This window comes from Amphibalanus amphitrite, unplaced genomic scaffold, assembly GCF_019059575.1.
Source record: "Amphibalanus amphitrite isolate SeventyFive unplaced genomic scaffold, NRLGWU_Aamphi_draft 000044F_arrow, whole genome shotgun sequence".
In the NCBI taxonomy this organism is placed as follows: Eukaryota; Metazoa; Arthropoda; class Thecostraca; order Balanomorpha; family Balanidae; genus Amphibalanus; species Amphibalanus amphitrite.
The window spans coordinates 272,273-292,689 of record NW_024881540.1 but is presented as its reverse complement, the minus strand read 5'-3'; the positions used below and the strand labels follow the sequence as shown (position 1 = coordinate 292,689).

Below are 20,417 nucleotides of genomic sequence, written 5' to 3'. Positions count from 1 at the left end.
TGATTTATTTTACAATAAATTTCATACTTCAAAGCTTGTGTAAGGTATATACTTTTATTTAGTAGTAGCATTTTTCCTTGCCTCCGTTTTGAAAGTCAAGCGAATCTGGCGCATGCAAGGCATGCCTAGCGCATGCAAATGCTGTTTCGAGTTTCTCACATTCAATTTGCACATAATTTTTTTGAGAAAAAGTCTATTAGGGGGTAAATTCCCCCTTTTTTTGATGTAATTGCTGTATGATATGGAAAAATTCCTCCGTGTTCATATTTTATTATTCTGCAGTTAAATGAGGAATAATTGAAACAATTCATCTTTCCTCCTGGCCCCGCCGGCCCCTTTCATATATAGCTTACAATGGAATCGTATCACTTCAAAGACCTGAAGCCATCTCCTGACAAGATGTTCGCCTATACTGACGATATCAAGGACGTTCCATTGATTTTAGACAATGGTAAGATCATGATTAAGCAAAGCAAATGTCTTGTTGGGAAGTGCATTTTCGGCTTCAGTAGGGCAGACGTCACATGTAGGTTATCTAACCAAGGAGAGGCGCTATACCTGTATATGCTTCTTAAACCTACAACCTACAAATGTACAAACCTACAACTTACAAAGCAAGGCTATATATACAAACCTACAGTGGCTCTCCTTGGTTGGAAAAGCTTCTTGTGACGTCCACTCTAGATATGCCCATTTTTCATCCATTACTAAACTGTTGCAAGATTAAATACAAGCCCATGAGAATTATCATCAGAAAAATGGAGGAAAGGTCACATAATGCATAGGTATTTTATTTAGGCATATTTTTTTCATTACAAAGGATGGCATGTTTAAGGAACACCAGTTCAAGTTCAAGAGCACTTGGGATCAGAATACTATTCTTTTTCCATGCAGTAAGTAAAGGGAACATGCATGAATGCTTAGGTAGTTGCTTAGGTACTCACCATTTAAGTAGTTCTAATTCAGCATTTTTGTGTACTTTGTTTACAGGTTCATACACAGCCAAGGTTGGCTGGACAAATCAGCAAGACCCTGCCATGATCTTTAAAAACCTCATCACAAAGATCAGGAAGGATAAGATGAAAAAGGTATTGTTTTGGCTATAGTGGTTTGGTTCTGGATCCTTATAAGCAGGGTATTGTTGCTAAAAATGTTTATTTTCCTTACTAGAGGCCAGAGGGCTACACCCTTCAGCCCTCACTGATGACAAGTATATTTACCTGAGTATCTAATGAGTCTAGTGATACCTACCAGAGGTTGGGTTCTTTGGGATTAGCTTTCAACCAGTTTGAGGCTGGGACTTATAGCTGCATTAGTTGGCTCAATGTGGGGGCTACCAATGTGGGGACTAACAGTAAAGTAATCTTGTGGGCCTCCATCAAGTTACTGCAATGCTGCTGCTATCTCAAAACCCAAATTTGTGCTGCCTGCACTTGCAGGCTAAATAATGATCTGCACAGTTTGGATGTTCATGTCTGGCACTGATGACAGGCAATAGTGCCAAAAGGCAAAAACCCAAATAACAACCCAAGTTTTTCAATAACAAAAAGAAAAAATGACACCTAGAATGGAGAATCAAGCAGCCCCCCTCTTCAAACTGCTGAGAAGAGCAGCACAGAAGAGTATGATGTGCACCAAGCAGGGATATAAACACCAGCCCACACCAATCACCCCAACCAATCTGCAGTGAGACCCCGCCCAGGGCGGGATCGAGGGGAACCAGCGCGCGGACGACCTGGCGAAACAAGCCCTGCCCTGCCCTGCCCCAGGACGTCGCGCCCTCGGACGCCCGCTCGCCGACACGGGCAGTCCCTCGGGCGGCCACTCGTCAGTGGCGCGACAACTGGTCCAATTCACTATTTAGGCCCATCTTCTGAAGCACCCTGCCGCTTCCCATCCCCGGAGAGGACCGGGGGCTGCTGTTTCGGTGCACCAGATGAGGGCGGGCCACGCCCACTGGGGCTGCCCACTCCAGTAGGTACCTGCAACGGATCGGCCGTATCCCCTCCGAGGCGTGCCATCAGTGACCGGTCAAGCAGTGTCCCGCGATCTGCGCCGTGTGCCGGGAAGAGGCCGATGTGCAGGGGCACGTGCTGCTCCGCTTCCCGGCCCTCTCTGGCGCCCACTCGCGGCTGGCAGGTAGTGTCCACATCGACCCGTCGCGGCTGCGAGACGCCGACATGGTGGCTGCCTTGGTGGTCGGCTACCATCGCCACAGGGATGGTCCTGCCGGCTATCCATAGTAGTTGTCAACTACCACTGATAGCCTCGTTACATGCTACGAAGGCACGGAAATTACTTAGTAAACGTTCCACTGGGTGCTAACTTCGAAATCAGCTCCAAAAACTACCTTAGAAACATGGAAAACTGTAAAAGTGAATCAAGGTCATCAAAGGTCAATGACCTTGACCTGTACTTCACGTGACCTTGACACCAACCGCAATGCATGGGACATCATTTCACATGCTTGAACGTTTGCAACCACAAAAAGACTGGAAACGCACAGATACTGTGAGCTGACATACGCCGAATCACATTTCCGGCCAAACATGATCTCGAGATGACTCATGAAATGTTAGGGAAGGCTTAATTGATTAACTCGAGGGTACTGCAATTTTCTGTCACGATCTGTCACGATCTGTCACGATGTGTCACGATCTGTCCCATTTTACTCGAGCTGTTCGTGAAGAAGAAAAAACGAAGGACCGTGTTATCCCAAATAAGTCGATGTTTAAGATACTTTGATTGTCAAGGAATCCTTTTTTTTTGTTGTTCGACTGAATACCAGATTGGCGCCGTTTGTGACGCTGCTGCCACTGCTGTTTTGCCAGGACATGGAAACGCAGATAGGTAACGACATCGTGAGTGTGGAGGCCGGGCGGCTGAACTTGCGGACGCAGTTCGACCACGGCGTGGTGACGCACTTCGAGGCGCAGGAGACGCTGCTGGACTACTCGCTGACGCACCTGGGGGTGAACACGCCGGACGGCCTGCAGCACCCGATGGTCATCAGCGAGCCGCCGGCCAACCTCAACTCCTCGCGCGCCGGTCAGTCGCAACTCACCAATCGGCCTGTGTCCGTCAGAATGATCCCTATGGTCTTCATCGCATATGTGGGCCAGATCATGTTTAACAACAAATATGCCTTTTGATATGACATAAATTCCTTCGTCATCCCAATTCATTCCCAGCTAAATACAACACCACCTCCCGACTTATGTATCGAAGATCGGTGATCGATTAATTATAGAGCATGGACCTTTGTAGAGCCTGTATCTAGAAAACAAGGGTACCCTCGCACATTGCCAGCGGGAATAACTGCTCAACATGTACCAGCTGACGGTGTGGCTTGTTCGCCGAAGCGTGCTTGATACGGTCGTTTCGCCGGTAGCCATGTCGGAGCTGTTGTTCGAGTGTTACCGGGTGCCGTCCATCAGCTACTTCGTGGACGCCCTGGCCAGCCTGCGGTACAACCAGCCCGACTGCCGGGACGCGCTGGTCATTTCCTGTGGCTACCACACCACACACGTCATACCTGTACTGGGTGAGTCTCCCAGGGTGCAACCAGCGACATTCACTGCACGGATACGCGCATCACGGTTTGCTTTTACTACCTCCTATTTGACATGAGCGTGAGATGACATGTACGTGAGTCTCATAGGTTAACAACGTGCGACCAGTGATATAATTGTGAAGGGCCCGAAGGTTACCGTTCAGCGGACTGAGTAGTTTGTTCTTCCCCAATTGTACAGTTCTTCACCGCCTCCGGACGCTGATGATGACATCGCTAAGACCTTGGTTGCCTGACGCTGTCCCCGTTCGCCCATGTGACAGACGGCAGGATGGATGCGGGAAATGCTCGCAGGATCGGCGTCGGCGGCTTTCTGATGACCAGCTACCTACAGCGCCTTCTGCAGCTAAAAAATCCGTCGGCCCTAGCGGCCATCACACTCTCCCGCGCTGAGGTATGCGCTAGAATTGACAAACTGAATAACTGCGGCTTTTGATATTGTAATACCGGCCTGATGTGGATGTCTTATTAGGATGTTGTTTTGGCGTGCTTTCGTACAGAGAACCGAAGCAAAGACCTGCAGATACGTCTTTGCGCATTGAACCGCAGTTCAGCTGGTGATAGGCTGTTTCTGTTGGCTGTTCATATGAGAGTCCTGCTTTGTAGCCGTGTTGACGGATTCACTTGTCTGTCGACCCAGTGACGTACCCGCCCGATGTCGCGCCGATAGCGTGCCAGCGGCCCAGCACTACCACGAACGCAGACACGAGCTGTCTGGCATATACCCACACCTGACCGGGGCCGCTCGCTCGCCAGGAGCTGCTGCACGAGCTGGTGCTGTTCAGCGGCGATTACGGCTCGGATTTGCGGCTCTGGGCCGACCCCGCGCACCAGAAGGAGCACACCAGACCAGTTCAGCTGCCGGTTACCATGGCAACCGGCTCGGAGCAGCCGCGTCCTTCACAGCCAGCGGCCGGGGAGGCCAAGGACAAGAAACTCGTCGCCAAAGCGAGAATGCACGAAATGCATATGAAGAAAAGACAGGCCTTGGTAGGTTGGTTTCTGCTGTATTTTCCACTTAGCTTTCTGCGATGCTTTCTGGTGGTATGTGCGCCAATCAAGCATCGAAACTATGCTATATTTCTGTCGCCAGATGCACTCGTGATGACTAAAATTTGACATACTGATCTGGCCGCCAGATTTCAGAAGACGAGCGGCGACTGGCCCGGGCCCGTCAGTCGGGCGAGACCGACCCTGAGTATCTGCAAGAGCTTGAGCGGAGGATCGAAGCCGGCCGGACAAAGCTGGCGGAGCTAGCCGAGCGCGGCCAGGTGACGCCGGTGCGGCTGTCGCCGGACGCCCTGCAGGCCCGGCTGGAGGAGCTCGAGGGCAGACGGTGAGTAGCGACGGTGCGGTGACGCGGTCACCCCAGACACGGCAGCCGAGGGCCTGCGAAGACAGTCACTGGCGTTCGGACATCGAATACGATACTTTATATGCTATTATGAATGATTAAACGCGTTGCAGTATAAAACTTACCGGCTATAGGTTACAAAACACCGAGGTTACAAAACACTACAAAACACTTATAGGTTACAAAACACCGAGAATCTGTTATGTTAGATGGGTAAATGTGTATGCTCCTGCCGCTAACATCTCCCAAATCCCTGGCCGTTCCAGCCGGGAGCTGCTGGAGCGGCGTGCGGAGAGGCGGCGGCGGCGCGCGGAGATGGCCCGTCGCCGCACGGCTGCCAGCCAGCAGCGCATGCGCATCATCAGCCAGCTGGCCTCCCAGCGGCCCACCAAGGACGACACGTTCGGCGCGCGGGACGAGGACTGGGACGTCTACAAGGCCATCAACGTGGTCAGTGAACCCCAATCAACCTCAATGAAGAAGCAAACCAGCGTATGGGCTTGGCGTTTATATACCCAACAGAAGCGCCGGTCGATAAATCGAAAAAATGCACCGTATATAAAAATACGAGGTTATGTTTCTAACTGTAATTAATAAAACAGTCACTGACTGGGTGGAGTGCGACTGATCTGTTACCAGTGAAGTCATCGGACCGACAGTCTTTGGTTTCTTAGTAGCCGGCACTGTGCGTGTTACGAGTGGTTTTTCAGTATCTCTCGCTCTCTGGCGGCAGGACGGCGGTGACAGCGACTCGGAGGCAGACGCCGAGGAGTTGACCGAGGTCGAGGGTCGTCTCCGGCAGCTGGCGCCCGACCTGGCCTGGTGTCAGCCGGCCGCCGGCGGAGCTCAGCCCCACCAGATCCAGCTGGGCACCGAGCCGCTGCAGACTGCCGAGATACTCTTCCAGCCCAGGTCAGACAGGGATGGGTGGTGTTCAGCGTGTTCCGCGGCGCCGGGAAAGGCGTGTGTGTTGTAATATCACAGACTTTTGTTTTCGATTGCCAATAAGCCATGCGACACAATCTATGTGTATATTTGCGATTCACCGATAGAACGACTTAAGTAAGTCGACTGTTTAATACACTTTTGCCTTAAAGGAAGGGTGCCACCTTCCGAAATTTTTGTTCTATGAATCTATTTTACTTATTTGAATTTTTAGACGTGGTTAGCGCGTCCACAATATACAAAAAACCGAAACATTGCATTTAATACATTGGCCAAAAAAAAAAGATCGTTGTTTATATCACCACTACAACTCAAGGTCGTTTGATGTGGCAGCTAGGACGGCTGGCATATCCTGTTGTCATGGCAACATATCATTCTGCCATTTGCATTGATGGCGCAACTGAGACAAAAAGATGAACAAATAAAAAGGAAGAAGATAACATGATTTGAACTAAGTTGTAGGTAACCAAGTAGGTAACTGTTGGCCATATTTGCCACCTAATTGGTAATGACGGTGATCATCAAATAAGTCGAGTAAAGGTTTTTCCTTTACAATGCTTAAGAGATCTATGGAACCCTTCACCCTTCATGCAACTTACTAGAAAAACTTCCCAATTAAAATTTTAAAACTTAAGTGTATACCATAAAGAAAAAATATACCCTTTCAAAATGATAAAACATGCTTCAAAAGTATAACTTTTATACATACCTTTGCTGATTTCATGTTTTATAAAATACCCTTAACACGACGAGGAAATAGTGCTGAAGATTTTTGCCTGCCCGAATGCTGGCAGCAAAACTCGCAAATGAACTTCACGTGCGGATTCAATGCTGACCGTCTCGAGCATAGGTAAGTGAAGCCGGTTTTTAGGTTCATGTGAGGCTAATCTTGTAAAAACTGCGTTGTGTCCAAAAGGTGGCACCCTTCCTTTAATCAGGGCACGCTACTTATTGTATCGAACGAAATAGAAAATGCACTCGCACTTCGCATGAGCGACGCAGTCGATAACATTGTGTTTTGGCTCCACAGCATGCTGGGCCTGGATCAGGCGGGTCTGGCCGAGACGATCCAGTTTGTGCTGTCCAAGTACCCCGCCGAGAGCCAGCAGCGACTGGCGGGTAACGTGTTCGTCACCGGCGGCGTAAGTAACGTGCCTGGTCTGCGGCAGCGGCTGGAGCACGAGCTCCGACAGATGCGGCCCTTCCAGTCCAGGTGCGTGTGATGCCGAAAGAGGAACTTAGCTAGAAATTGAGCGGCAGGAGCCGTGACGGTTCAGCCGGATACGGAAGGAGATGTGGGTAACAATTTCTTCCAGTTCCAAAACCATGATTTCTGACATGACGCTTCCAAATGAACCGATTATCTGGTAGTACCAACAGGGATGCGTCCACCCAGTTTTTTTTTCTTCAGATAACTCGTGCAGAAGGTGGTCGATCGCAACGGCTGACGCTCAGTGTCTCGCTGGTGCCGCTTAGCCAGTCCGTGGCTATCTTTGTTGTGCTTTAGTTTCAGACAGCTCTGTGTATCGACGCTATGTGTCTGTGTGACGTTGTGACAGACTCTGCGTGTTGCAGTTTCGCCGTGTCGGTGGCCAGCTCGCCCTCGCTGGACGCGTGGCGCGGCGCCCGCTCCCTGAGCGCCGCGGGCCAGCTCGAGTACGTCTCCCGTCAGCAGTACGTCGAGTGTGGCGCCGACTACCTGGCCGAGCACATGGCCTCCAACCGGTACTGGCCAACCCCGGCCGAGCCGGCGGCCGGTCAGCCCGCCTGAGATCAGCCAGCGCCCGGCCAGCCCGCCTAAGGTCAGCCAGCAGCGCCGCTGCAGCCCGCCAACTGCTTACTGTGAATCACTTGTTTTCTTCCACTGTGCCCCTGCAGTGAGTTGTCGGATTTTGCGTGCATTCCGTACTCCGTAGTGTCTTTGTTTGTAAGGTTCCGGCCGTTTGGAACTTGATCCCTTTGCAAACGTCCTGCATCGACTGTCTGTTTGCAGATTGATTTAACCATCTGTTAACGGATAAGGTCAATAAATGATACGGAATAATCGGATTGTTAATTGCCAACTGCCAAGGCCACTTGTGGATAGTCGAAACTACAACAGGGCTGCAGCTAAGGAGTTTAGTGCAACCTCGCTCGGCAAGAGCCGAGTAAGTCACTCAGTGGTTTTGCAGTTTATTGCAAGGTTTTCGACAGATGTTTCACAATGACAAGGCAGGTATCCAAACCGAACTGGCTTTGCATCTTTGCAAATCTGCACTGGGTTTGGATCGCTAAATCGCGCCACGGGATACAAGCTTTGTAATGAAAACAATATGTGCCGAAAACGTACCAAATGTGCTGGAGACATTAAAAAGAATGCAGGCGCCACTGTCGGTCATCAAAGTTCACAGTCCGTACCTATTTCAGCAATGCATTGTATGTATATTGTTTTATAGTCTTGAGGAACACCTCCGGCCCCACCCCGAACGTTTTGGCGTCGTAGTCCGTGCCCACGGCTACAGAAATGGCATATGGCAGAAATGGCATGGAATAGACAGAAATGGCTTCGCAGCTTCTGACAACGCTCCAACGCCGGAGTAACACAGCTAACATTCCCTGGCGAGGAAAACTGAACCTCTTTTGCGGCGCTTCGACGAACCCATAATGCCAAGGGCTCAAACCCGGGAAATCGATGATACGAAATTGAACGGTACATACCAACAGTGATTGACGCCGATATCAGTATCCGCTAGGGTGTTTGTCATCAACGAACTATGCTATCTCTAGATCGGTCTGATTGATTGCGTGCCAATGTGACAGCCGATGCCATATTGTTATGCTATATATTTCGACAAAAATGTCTACATTGGAGGGCTTTCCAAAAATCTCAAACAATACGCTATGAAACAAACCAGTCTGATGATGATGCAACACCGAGCCCTAAAAAAAAATATCACCGAACCCGGCACCGGCGGGACAGATAATCGTGCTAGCTTTGACGATGGCTGTGAGGCGGCAGGTGATTTGCGAAGACGGAATGTGCGTACTACTGTTTTCCAAAATCAAACAAGAGTTGTCGACAAAGAAAAAGCTATAAGATGCTAAACGAGTGTAAATCATTTGAAGGAATTCATGTTCCACATAGTTACTTTCGAAACGAAACCAATACGGTGAGTTCAGGTGACCAGGTCACTGAAGAGAATCCGTAAAACAGCATCGACCGGTGTAGAATGCAGCTACCAGCTAACTGCCGCGGCCTCGCAACAGCTAACACAGAGTCAGAGGACCGACACGGTCCGAAACACGAAAAAAACGCGTCAGCTTTGACACATGAATGAAAGGCGGTTTTCGGCTGATGACCGGACATCTCGCCCATACCTCAGTAACGCGCTCACAAATACATGTCGATCCACAGTGCACTTAGTGGCTGTTTGACCCACACCAGCCGGGCAGCCGGGTGGATTCATATTATGACCATCACAAGCGTTTTCCGACACCCACCCGCAGAGTCGAGTCCGTGTAGTCAGTCAGACCTTGTTGAGTTTGGTCCAGCTGTCGAGTGCCCAGTTGAAGACGCGGTCGGTGTCCTCCGGCTGCACGTGCAGGAGGAGGCGGCGGGCGTCGGCGGGGTCCGTGCAGGCCATCAGTGCGCGGCTGTGTGTCAGCAGCAGACTGACCGCCGTCAGAGGCAGGATCCGCTCTGCGCCGGCCACCAGCCGGTCCACCAGACGCTCCACCTGACAGACAGACACGCAGAGACACAGTAACGCACACGGTAACCGACTCAGCGACGATGAAGAAAATAATTGTACTGACTAAGTGATGCATGTCATAATTGTTCCCTTTTTAGTGATGTTACATTGTACAAAACAACGAAATCTCCTACAAGCACAAGGTTCTCGTGCATGTCGCAGAGGCAAATTAGCTCATAGAACACGCTGACCGTGAATTTTATTGGTTAATAGGTTTAGGGGAGTGTCTACTCTAGGGTAGTTATTAGCAGGCGACCCACCGACGACCCGGGCAGGATGCCGCAGAAGAGCCGCTCCGCCCAGTGGCGCAGCGGGCTGTCGCGCTCGGCACTCAGCACACCCAGCTGACTGAGATGAGCGGCCAGCGCCGGCTGTTCGCGCTCCAGCTGAGCCGTCAGCCAGGGCAGCTGGCCGGGCAGCAGCTTCAGCGCACCGGCGGCCAGCGTCCACAGTCGCCAGCTCACCCAGCAGCGCTCCGCGGCGCCGTCAAACAGGTCAGCCACCAGCTCGGCCACCTGCAGGGCGGGAGACGGTGTGAGACACAGACACCGGGCGGATTCGGCTGCAGACAGTCAGCTGATACAGAATGGCCGGATTTCACAGATGTGTAAAGTCACGGGCACGGCTGCTAGAGACAATGACAATATGAATTAAAAGGCACAAATCAAAGCCTATGATCAATGCTGCGTTTGCTGTGAGCGAACCGTTTCTAATCAACGGCGCTGAACCAGCCCAGTCGCATTCTCGAGATCTATAATATCCTCTATTGGTGTCAATCGGTTACCGAAAAATTCGGTTACCGAAAAGATGTGCTGACCGATTCGGTAATTGGTCGGTCAGGCCACCCAAAAATCGGACATTTTCGGTCACCCTGTCAGTGAAACCATTTTCAACAAGAGAAAGCATTCCATTTTTTTTCCTAGTTAAATGCAATGTACCCTTAGCCAATGTACCCTGCAATCTACCCTTAGCAATGTAACTTCTACCACAAAATGTATTTTGCAGTGGCTAAGAATTGGCTGAACTTGGACTGAAATGCTATTTCCCATTATTTTCCATCGGAATTTACCAAATAATTGGGGGTAAAATAATAGCAACTAGAATTTCGGTCAAATTTCGGTCAAATTTTGGCTTGGGATGTTGTCGGTCGGTATTCGGTCGGAAATGTTTCCCAAATTTCGGTTTCGGTCGGTATCGGTCAGCCATTTTTTGGAAAATGACACCACTAATATCCTCCTTCACAGGCATCAGAATTCCGATCGCAGGAGTTGGTTCAAGCAGCTCTCTTCGGAGGCCTCCTACCGCTGAGAGCTCGGGCCACCGGCCGTCCATTTCTGCTCACCTGCAGTTGGGGCGCGCTGCTCTGGTCGTCGATCTGAGCCGCGTCCATCGCCACCAGTCGGCCCGAGTTGAGCAGCCAGCCGAGCCAGTGGACGAGCGCCGGCGGCGTGTCGTCCGTGACGTGGCCCAGCAGGCGCAGCATGTGCTCCGTGTCGTCACAGGTCTCCCGGCGGCGCGCCGTGACGAACTCGGCCGCCTCGGGGTGGCACGGCTGTCGGCAGACCACACAGTTCGAACCGACGTACAGTTACAGGCCGGCGACAGCGAGAAATCACTAAGCCACATGGTTGATTTTATCCTCGCATGGTCGCTCAAGCTTCCTGGATCGGGTGCAGAACATAGGAAACAGCGGGGCGTAAAACCAGCACTAACGCTCACTTGGACTTTGAGCAGCAGTTTCCAGACGAGCGGCCGGTACATGGCGGGCAGCTGGAGCGCCGTGCGCACCGCCTGGGCCAGGCGCCCGGCGTCCACCGGCACCTCGCCCAGCAGCGGCTCCAGCGAACGCTTCTCGTCACCGCGACGGAAGCCCACCTTCCCATAGTACTGGGACCGAAAGTTGCGCTCGTCCGCGGAATTCATCTGCGAAGAGGGAAAAGAAACCGGTATTCCGTGAAGCTTAACTGTAATGATAAGTAGGTACTTTCATTTACGACTTTTATTTATTCTTGAATCTTGAACAAGTACTGCAGGCTGCATCAGTACCAACATCAAGCATTGCCAAAAATACACTGGCGATTGCACTTTGGTGAACAATTCCTGCAATGACGAATATCGTTTACCTTTCAGCGTCGTCTGGCGGTGGGCTCGCGCAGTCAGCGGTCGGCAGGCGGGTCCAGCGGCGGCACGGGCCCGACACGCGCCGTCAGCCGGTCGAACAGCTCCGAGAACTGGTCGAGCTCTGTGTTGAGCTGGTCGACGCACTGCTGACGCTCCCGCTGCACGTCGGCCACCTCTGCGCGCAGCGTCTCGAACGTCTGCCGCACCTTGGTGAGCCGGAGCGCCACCTCGCCCACGGTCGCCTGACGGACAGCACGGACATCCGCTCTCACTTTGGACAGGAAGTGAGTGCTACGGCTCGCAGCAGCCGATTGACAGTTAGGATCGTCTGTTTACTGAGGTTTTCGGGCGCGTTGACGCGAGCTCAGTATGCGCCAATGACAATAAGGATGTATAGAGTATACTTGAGCATACTTATTAGGGCACCTAATTTGAATTGTGAGGAAAAACAGAGGCGCGGATGCCCGACAGTTCACTACTCACAGAAAATGAAGTACGTACCTGGTCACCAGCAGAGTTCGCGTCAAGCTCACGTAAAATGGATTCTACTTCCGAGTCCACTTTACGAAACTGCAAACAAAAAACATCAATATCTTCAGCATTACGCCATTCCGGGCATGAGTTCGGCGAATGGTAGTCGGAAGACGCTGTACAGAAAATGAATGAACACTTGCCGGCACTTGCCAATTGCCATTCTGCATTCTTTAGCGGCACATGATGGCGCAAGTTGGTTCGATCCCTAGCCTGCTTGGCCGTTATTCAGGTAAAGCTTCAAAAAATAAGAAGAATAATCATAACTAGTGTAGAGTATACAGTTTTTTTCGCACCGCCGTTAAAAAAAAAACGGGGGCGCGGAACGACGCCGTTTTTGGCACAACTTTTCATGATTCTTTTACATATAAGTCGTGAAAATATCAGATCCAGGTCGTTCAAGGTCAGGTCATCAGGTCCGTCAAATGACCTTAAATCAGAACAAGTTCAAATGATCATTTTAGAAACACCGACGAAATGATTGCTTTGAAACGTTTAAAGATTGATAAGATAGTATGTATAAAATGTTGATCTCGGGAATTTAGATATCTGTGACCTAAGGTCAAGTAAAATTTGCAACCTCTCCATTGTTAACCGTTCCGTGCTTCTATCCTCAGGATACTGAAATCCTTCTCCTCTACGCCGCCACCCCCCTCCGGGCTGGACAGGCAACTTTATCTCATGCGGGCCGCTCCCTTGGAGCGGCACCGCTGCTCCCGAGGGAGCGCACCCCGTAGCCGGGTGCAGTGAGTGCCTTGGGGCTGGGTGGCCTGTCCTCTGGACGGGCTCAGCCCCGGCGACTCACTACGGTGCCTGCCCAGACCAATGTCTCCCCCCATATCCTATCATCCTCCCGGCTCTGAAATGGTCTTACTGGACCGAAAGGGCCTAACCCCCCCCCCCCCCAAAAAAAAACTATCCATTGTAGGTCAATGAGAGAAAATTAAAATACGCTTCTTTTGGACCAATGTCGTTCTAAACACTCTCAAACAACGGTTCATAAGCAAACATGACACACTGAATTGGAACAATGCACCCCTGTCGCGGACGCGGTTGTTTTCGCCGCTCGCCCTAGTCGAGATGCAAAGCTAATAGTCACACGAAGCGTAGTTAGGGCCAGCCAAATCAGCCTAGTCCGAGTTACTGTTAAATAGATTAAAGATATAGATTAAAGAAAAAGGTCTGTAGAATCGATTAATTTCGAAGTGGTATATTCAAAGGACCCAAATAAACTTCGTGTGACTATCAACTTTGCATCTCGAATGGGCCGAGCGGCGAAAACAACCGCGCGCGACTCTGAGCAGGTTATATTTACAAAGCAAGTTTTAGATCGATACCTCTTTTTTGGCCAAGTTTTAGCGAAAAAACTGTTCAAAATTGATGACGTCAATTTTTTTGACTCACTTTTTTTAGTAATTCTAGACCACGTACCGCAAAACAAAGACCACCATTAGACTCGCCGCGACGAGCTGCAATGAATCAATACCCATTTTATGCAAAAATATCAACTTTGAAGTTTGACCTTTGACCTGACATTGACCTGCCCTCCACCAGAAAGTGACCTAACCGTTTCTGATGGTCTTATAACCAACACCATTGAGTTAGAAATGAAAAGTTAGCCATAAAACATGCATAGCAAAGCCCTAGTAACATTGGTTTCATGTGCTGACCCTTACGTGACCTGACCTGTGACCTGACCTGGTGTTATCAGTGACCTGTAATAGCAACATATGTACCAGGCAACTGTCGCCTTATCGCTGATTTTCGATAAAATGTGTTTTACTCGATGTTATAGCGCATTCCCTAGAAGACCCGTGAACGGCACAACATTTTATCTTTGACCTGACCTTTGACGTCATCGGTGACCCCGAGGTCAATGAAATTATAATTCCCTTAGCAAATTTGATAAGACTTTCGAACACCGTTTGAATTTTGCGGATCCGTCCAGTAGTTACAGAGAAACGGGGGGGGAGCAAAAATAGCCCCCCCCCCACCACCACCGCCAGGTCGCGTTATAAACAGACCCCACCAAGGCGTAGGTTAAGGTCCAAGGTCGTCGGTTCACCTGCCAGGTCAGGTCAATGATCCGAAAGTCGGAAAAGTCGGGACTTGTTAGAATGTCGTAAAGTGTGGCTGCTAGGAGGTTTTTCGGGATGCTGATCACGAATATCATGTTAGTTTTGACCACAGAAGGTGTTTTCATGCACTTAGGCAGCTCGGGTCAGGTCAGGTCAACCAATCGGCAGTCAGGTCAACCTGCCGCATGCTCGTAGTACGTATCAACCGCTTCAGAAAGCTCCGTAACATGTTACGAAGGCACCAAAACTACTCGTACTTCGCAAATGTTAAAATGGTTGCTAAATTCGAATTCAGCTTTTAAAAACTGGCCTGGAAACATGTAAAACTCGAAAAAAGAAACCAAGGTCATCAAAGGTCAATGACCTGACCTGACTTCAGGTGACCCTGACGCCGGCCCTAATGCATGGGACCAGCATCTTATCACATGTTTGAACGCTTGAGACCACGAAAAGATTGCAAACGCGTGGCTAACGCGGGCCGACATACGCCGAATCGCGACCAGCCAAACATGGTCTCGACAAAAATGCTACGTTACAGGTCAAAGGTCATTAGGGTCAGGGTCATTAATTTTTTAAGATAGGTGTAAGATTGATTAACTCGAGGGTACTGAAAGTTTCGTCGCGATCGGCCGCTTTTTACGAGTTATTTTCGAAAAATCTTAGGGGGGGTTGCATCCTCTGGAGTCTGGAAGCCAAACTGTTGATGTTAGGTCAAATCTGAGGACACACCGCAGAAAGAGCGGGAAAAGAGCTATCGAATGCAGTTTTCAAAGGCGTTGTAGCTTTATTTGCTTCCATGTTTAGTTATGCACAGCATTGTTGAAAATTGTTTAACTAGACCAAGTTTGAACTTTGATGACCTCTGGTGACCTGACATAAAAATACCCAAAGTATTTTACTCGTTATTTTATTCACTCATTCAAATGCCACTTATACATGGCCCAAGAGCTGAGTTAGACAGGGGGTGTGGATTAATGCCCCCGGCACAACAAAAACTCAGACCACCAGCACGACTCAGCTTAACAACCTGTCCACTCAAATCAATTGTCTTTTAACTCAGAGGTGGTTATTAAGTTGACAGCCTGACAGTGGGTGGTGCAAAGTACACATTTTGCTACACACAGGTAGGTAGGTACTCACCAAGGCCTCTAGTGTATCAACTGCGGCTGCAGTGCTCATTCCGATTATGTAAGATGAATTCCCTGGAAATGAAATTAAATGATTATGAATATTTCAGCCAGACTCAAATCCACTGTTGACATTTAACCAGGGTGGCAACTGGCAGGCAATTGCAAATTGCACCCGATAAGCAATTCAAAGGGAGACCTTTGACGACTAAAGCACGCACAAATTGACCTCTCTGCGCTGCAATTTGCAAATGCCAAAAATATAAACTATGCTAAAGAACGGTTTCAGGCAGGCATTATGTACCTTTCAGGATGGGTTACAAAGGGTTGGATTGTAAATTAGCATGTGCAAAATGTTTAAAAGCCAATAATGGCTAATTATTGCTAATTTAATGCCAATTATGGCGCAACTGTGACATTGCGGTGCAGAGTAACAAATGCAATATATCACCGGCATTCAATCATTTGAGGTAACTAGCTGCTTACCTCCTCGGTAAGCAAAATGTCCAATTGTGTACGATTTCTAAATTGATAATAAATCCGTGGGAAATCCCGTGCAATCCCCCCACAAACGGGCAGCACCGCATTTATGGCATTTATAATTGGACAGCAGTATGCGCACAAATATTGAAGAGTTTTGTAAAACTCTCGTAAAGGGCGACATCAAGAGGAAATTCTGATAGATAGGTACGGGAAACGGAATGCAAATATTTCAGTAAAGACCTGCAGTCAGCCTTCGTACTTGATGTTGATACTGCTGAGTTAATACTTGATACTGAGTTGATACTGAAAGTTTGTACATTCCCTCCTAAACAATTGTCAATGGGCTACATGAATGTAGAATGCTGAGGTAGTGTGCGTGGACCAGAGAAGCGACAGTTTAAAAAATCATTTTTCTTCGCTCCCTTACATGAACATTAGGAACCTTAACAAAATGAATAGAAATGCTGAGCAAGCTGTGACAAGGGATTGTTTCTAAAATTGCCTTAGAATTGTCCCTTTGGAGGAATTTATTAAAATATAGCGGTTAATTGCTCATTCAGAGAATTTTGCGATAATTTTCGCTAGCTGATACACTTCTACCACTGCCAAAAAATATGCATTTCAGTCAACTTTGCAGTTTACAGTGTATGTGGCCTTGGTGTATGTTTGAGTGGCTCCCCTTTCATCATGGGGGCTGTTCAAATATTTCTTACTTGTGTATGAATCGAAATTCATCTATACGTCATTGACATGGCAGAGGCTGAGGAAGAACCGGTTGATCCACGTGTGCCGGTAAGGGTAAATTGTAGTTGTGACTTTCGCAGCGTCCCTTGACCCTTAGTAAGTAAACCAAACTAAAACCCTCCTGAGCCCTCATACTGATACCAGTTGATGCCTAAATGGTTATGCAAAGTTTGTTGACCCCACCAGCTTTTGTTTGAGGCCAAGGTAGACACTGTGTGATGTTCCATGAAATAGCACCCATGTCCTGTGTTTCAGTTCTGACGAGCTTTTAGTGAAATTGGTGCACAGATCAGTCATCAGGCACACTGGGTCAGTTACACTGAAATCAGTCAGTTACACTGGGCTATAACAGCCTCCAAGCTCCGCCCACTGCGTCCCTACGTCGGCCTTCCGTCACCGCACACAGCGACCGCTGTGGCCGGTCGGGACTGGCCACAGCGGACCGTCCACCGCACGCAGCCGTTACGTCAGAGCCCCTACCCCCACGCCTGCTGGACGCACCGCACACACCGCACGCAACAGTGTGTGGTGCCCGTGAACACCCCTCAGAATAGCGGTGTGCTGCTATCATCGGTGAAACACCACCAGGGTCACTCACATTCAGTCAAGGAAATCACACGGTCAGTCCAGGAAATGGCAAGTGGATTATCTCGTCAGGATTATCTACCAATACCTATGAAGTTTGGAGTTCTGAACCTTTTTCAGAATCTGTGTGCTTGCTTTAGATGAGACAGTTATTGGCAGACTTGGTGGCTCTCTATGTGAATCTAGGCGACTAATTAATGATCATGGATTATTGTCGATTATATTAGAAATAAATGCGTGATAAATTAAAAAGGAATGGGTCTTTGTTGAAGGAGCCTCAGACACCAACCTGTCCTGGAGTCCTGGAGTGCCCTCATGATGGACTGCTTCTGGAGGACGTCGAGCACTGCGCGCACACAGCTCACCACGACCCGGGCCGATGGTCTTCAGCTTCACCCTCGGGTACTGAAGGAGAATGCAGCCGTCCTCTCTCACCCACTGCGCTGGATCTTCAGGAAGTCGCTGGACTCCGGGGATGTCCCCCCAGAGTGGAAAATCGGCAACATGACTCCGATATTAACCCGCGCCCCAGTGGCGGTCTCAGCCAACTTCGCCCTAGTGAGGGGGGGCATATGTTACCACCCACCTCTAACTCAAAAACTAAGAGGGCTAGAAAGACGCGGTAAAAAGCAGCCGATAGCTCTCAATGCGTACGTTTGAAAGTATTTCGGTCATTTTTCACCTTAGAGCAATATTGGGGTCACCAGAGGTCATCAAAGGTCAAAATTTGCCGATTGTCATTATATTTTTCAGAAAACATGCCGCTATCTCAGGAACTATGGTAGCTAGAAAAACGCATGAAAGAGCAATCGATAGCTTTTGAACTCTGCTTTTGACAAAGTTATTATCAATATTGACCTCAGGTCAACGGTTTAGCCTCCAGAGGGCAAAAACTCCAAAAATAGCTGTTTTTACGAAAAGTGTTTTTCGACAATAACTTTCGACTACAAAGAGCCACGACATTTCTATTGCCAGAATCGTGTTCCCCTCGCCGAGACGCGTCGAATGAGCTATACTTTGACCTTGAAAGGTCAACTTGAAAATTTGACGTCAGGTCAAGGTCATGACCTGACCGGAAAAGGTCATGTTGCATATCAGTCGATGCGTCTTAACGAGACAAACACAATGAGACCATCCCCAGCGTTCTATCTCTTTCCAATCGCGAGTTATTGGCAAAAAACTGTTTGTAGCCTCAAATGACCTCGGATGACCTTTGTAGAGGCTATCAGCAAAAATGACACCTTGGTCATCACGAGTGGACTAAATCATTGTGATTCTGAAATATTTGGACTGTTCCTATGCGTACACACGGATCTAGAGGCATTTTCATTTTTCTCCATTGACTTGTAATGGAAAGGTCACGCCACTGACCTGACCTTAGGTCACGGATATAAAAAGTCCGAGATATACAAATTGTAGGCGCCCATAACAGCATGCAATCCACGAAGTTTAAAACCTTTCTGACAAACACTGCAGGCTGGACATGATTGCAAACTTTATTTTAGGCTTGGTCAGTTAACTTGACCTGGTGACCTGACCTGACATGACCTGGGGTCAAAAATTTCACATATTGTCCAAAATTGATGTACCAAAAGCTACCCCAAGCGGCGCGGCGCTACGCGCCGCGGTTTTTTATTCACACGCGAAAAACGCGACAGGGTGGTAACATATGCCCCCCCCCCCCCCACTGGGGCGAAGGTTAAAAAAGCAGATCGCTGCCTACCAGCGAGCTACAGGCCGGTCAGCCTGACATCCGTCTGTTGGTAAGGTCCCCGAATCTGTCATCAGGGATGAGCTCCTGCACCATATGTCAACAAACGGCCTGCTTCACAGAGCTCAGCATGGTTTCCTGGCGAAGGGTTCGTGTAGCTCCCAATTTTGCTTGAGGCACTGGAAGACTGGACTGCCGCCCTGGAAGACCGAACCCCGGTGGATGTGGTCTACCTGGATTTCGCCAAAGCGTTTGACTCGGTGCCACACAAACGTCTTCTCGAGAATCTGAGGTCGTATGGTGTCGGAGGTAAACTGCTCACCTGGATACAGACCTTCCTAGTTGGCCGTCGGTAACGGATGCTGATTCAGGGCTGCAGCTCGGAGTGGGCACCTGTCTCCACTCAGCGGTGTCCCCCAAGGCTCAGTGCTGGGGCCGACGCTATTCGCAATATCCGTCAACGACATGCCACTAGAGGTCTCGAGCTATATGAAGATGTTCGCGGACGAAACCAAGCTATACAAGCCACTGACAAATCCATCCGACTGTGGTGCTGGTCTGCAGGGTGACCGGGACGCTCTGGCACGATGTTCCTCAAGGGGACTGCTACCATTAAACGCAGGGAAGTGTAAGGTGATGCACATGGGCTCAAGAAGCCCTGCACATGAATACAGGCTGCCCATCGCCGTGGTAGACGAAGGAAGGGACTTGGGGATCATAATCGACTCGGAGCTGAAGTTCCACTCGCAAACGGCGGCGGCTGTTTCAAAAGCCTCGCAGCTGCTCGCGGTCATCAAGCGATCCTTCGCCCACATCGACGAGACGACCCTATCTTTGCTCTACAAGGCTCTTGTCCGCCCCCTTCTGAAGTTTGGGAACGCCGTCTGGGGACCATTCAGCAAAGGTGACCAGAAACACTTGGAAAAGGTACAGAGACGCGCCACGCGTATGCTGGGGTCCATCAAGCACCTTCCCTACCCCGAGCGTCTGGACTTGGAGCGTCTCCGACTGCCGTCGCTGTTCTACCGTCGCCGCAGGGGAGATATGCTGACGGTTTACCTGCTGTTTCACGGTGGAATCGATGTGCCGCCAACCACCTTCTTCACCAAGAACGAAATCGAACTGACCAGAGGACACGGGTGGAAGCTGCTCAAACCCCGAGCTGTGACTCTCGTCCGACGAAGCAGCTTCAGCGTCCGCATCATTAGTGATTGGAACGCTCTACCTACTGAAGTTGTTTCGGCTAAAACACTCGACATTCAAGGCACGACTTGGCCATCACTGGGCCCACCTAATGTATGTCATGCCACAACCTTAACCCGCGCCCGGCTGGGGGTCCTGGATTTCCACGCCCTGCTGGGGGGGGGGTTGAACACCCCCCCCCCCACCACTTCTAACTCGGCTCCTGGGCCACGTAGCGATACGCGAAAGGCGGT

General features: G+C 49.7%; 3 protein-coding genes across 6 annotated transcripts in view; 2 read left to right on the top strand and 1 right to left on the bottom strand.

The window, feature by feature from the left end:
- Nucleotides 1-106: 106 nt before the first annotated feature.
- On the top strand, nt 107-7,914 carry LOC122377397 (actin-related protein 5-like). Its single transcript, XM_043357390.1, has 11 exons — nt 107-451; nt 991-1,088; nt 2,832-3,048; nt 3,392-3,544; nt 3,835-3,965; nt 4,328-4,561; nt 4,711-4,907; nt 5,192-5,375; nt 5,659-5,837; nt 6,901-7,083; nt 7,446-7,914. Exons 1-11 carry the CDS (start codon nt 355-357, stop codon nt 7,639-7,641), a joined length of 1,869 nt encoding a protein of 622 aa, XP_043213325.1. The 5' UTR covers nt 107-354; the 3' UTR covers nt 7,642-7,914.
- A 764-nt stretch (nt 7,915-8,678) lies between these two features.
- Nucleotides 8,679-16,598, bottom strand: LOC122377399 (TBC1 domain family member 7-like). 4 transcript variants are annotated; one of them, XM_043357395.1, is made up of 8 exons: nt 16,584-16,598; nt 15,472-15,533; nt 12,224-12,292; nt 11,725-11,964; nt 11,321-11,524; nt 10,944-11,153; nt 9,862-10,116; nt 8,679-9,586 (listed from the first exon to the last, which is right to left on the bottom strand). In XM_043357395.1, exons 5-8 carry the CDS (start codon nt 11,522-11,524, stop codon nt 9,377-9,379), a joined length of 879 nt encoding a protein of 292 aa, XP_043213330.1. In that variant the 5' UTR covers nt 11,725-11,964; nt 12,224-12,292; nt 15,472-15,533; nt 16,584-16,598; the 3' UTR covers nt 8,679-9,376. The 4 variants fall into 4 exon arrangements, with proteins under 4 accessions (XP_043213330.1, XP_043213327.1, XP_043213329.1 ...); XM_043357392.1 differs by lacking the exon at nt 16,584-16,598 and adding an exon at nt 15,945-16,190; XM_043357394.1 differs by lacking the exon at nt 16,584-16,598 and adding an exon at nt 16,041-16,081.
- The window catches only part of LOC122377398 (SH3 domain-binding protein 5 homolog), a 26,190-nt gene continuing 22,315 nt past the window's right edge, over nt 16,543-20,417 (top strand). Inside the window, exon 1 of the mRNA XM_043357391.1 lies at nt 16,543-16,733. Coding sequence (XP_043213326.1) covers nt 16,692-16,733 — 42 coding nt within the window. The 5' untranslated portion in view covers nt 16,543-16,691. The remainder of the gene's footprint in view (nt 16,734-20,417) is intronic.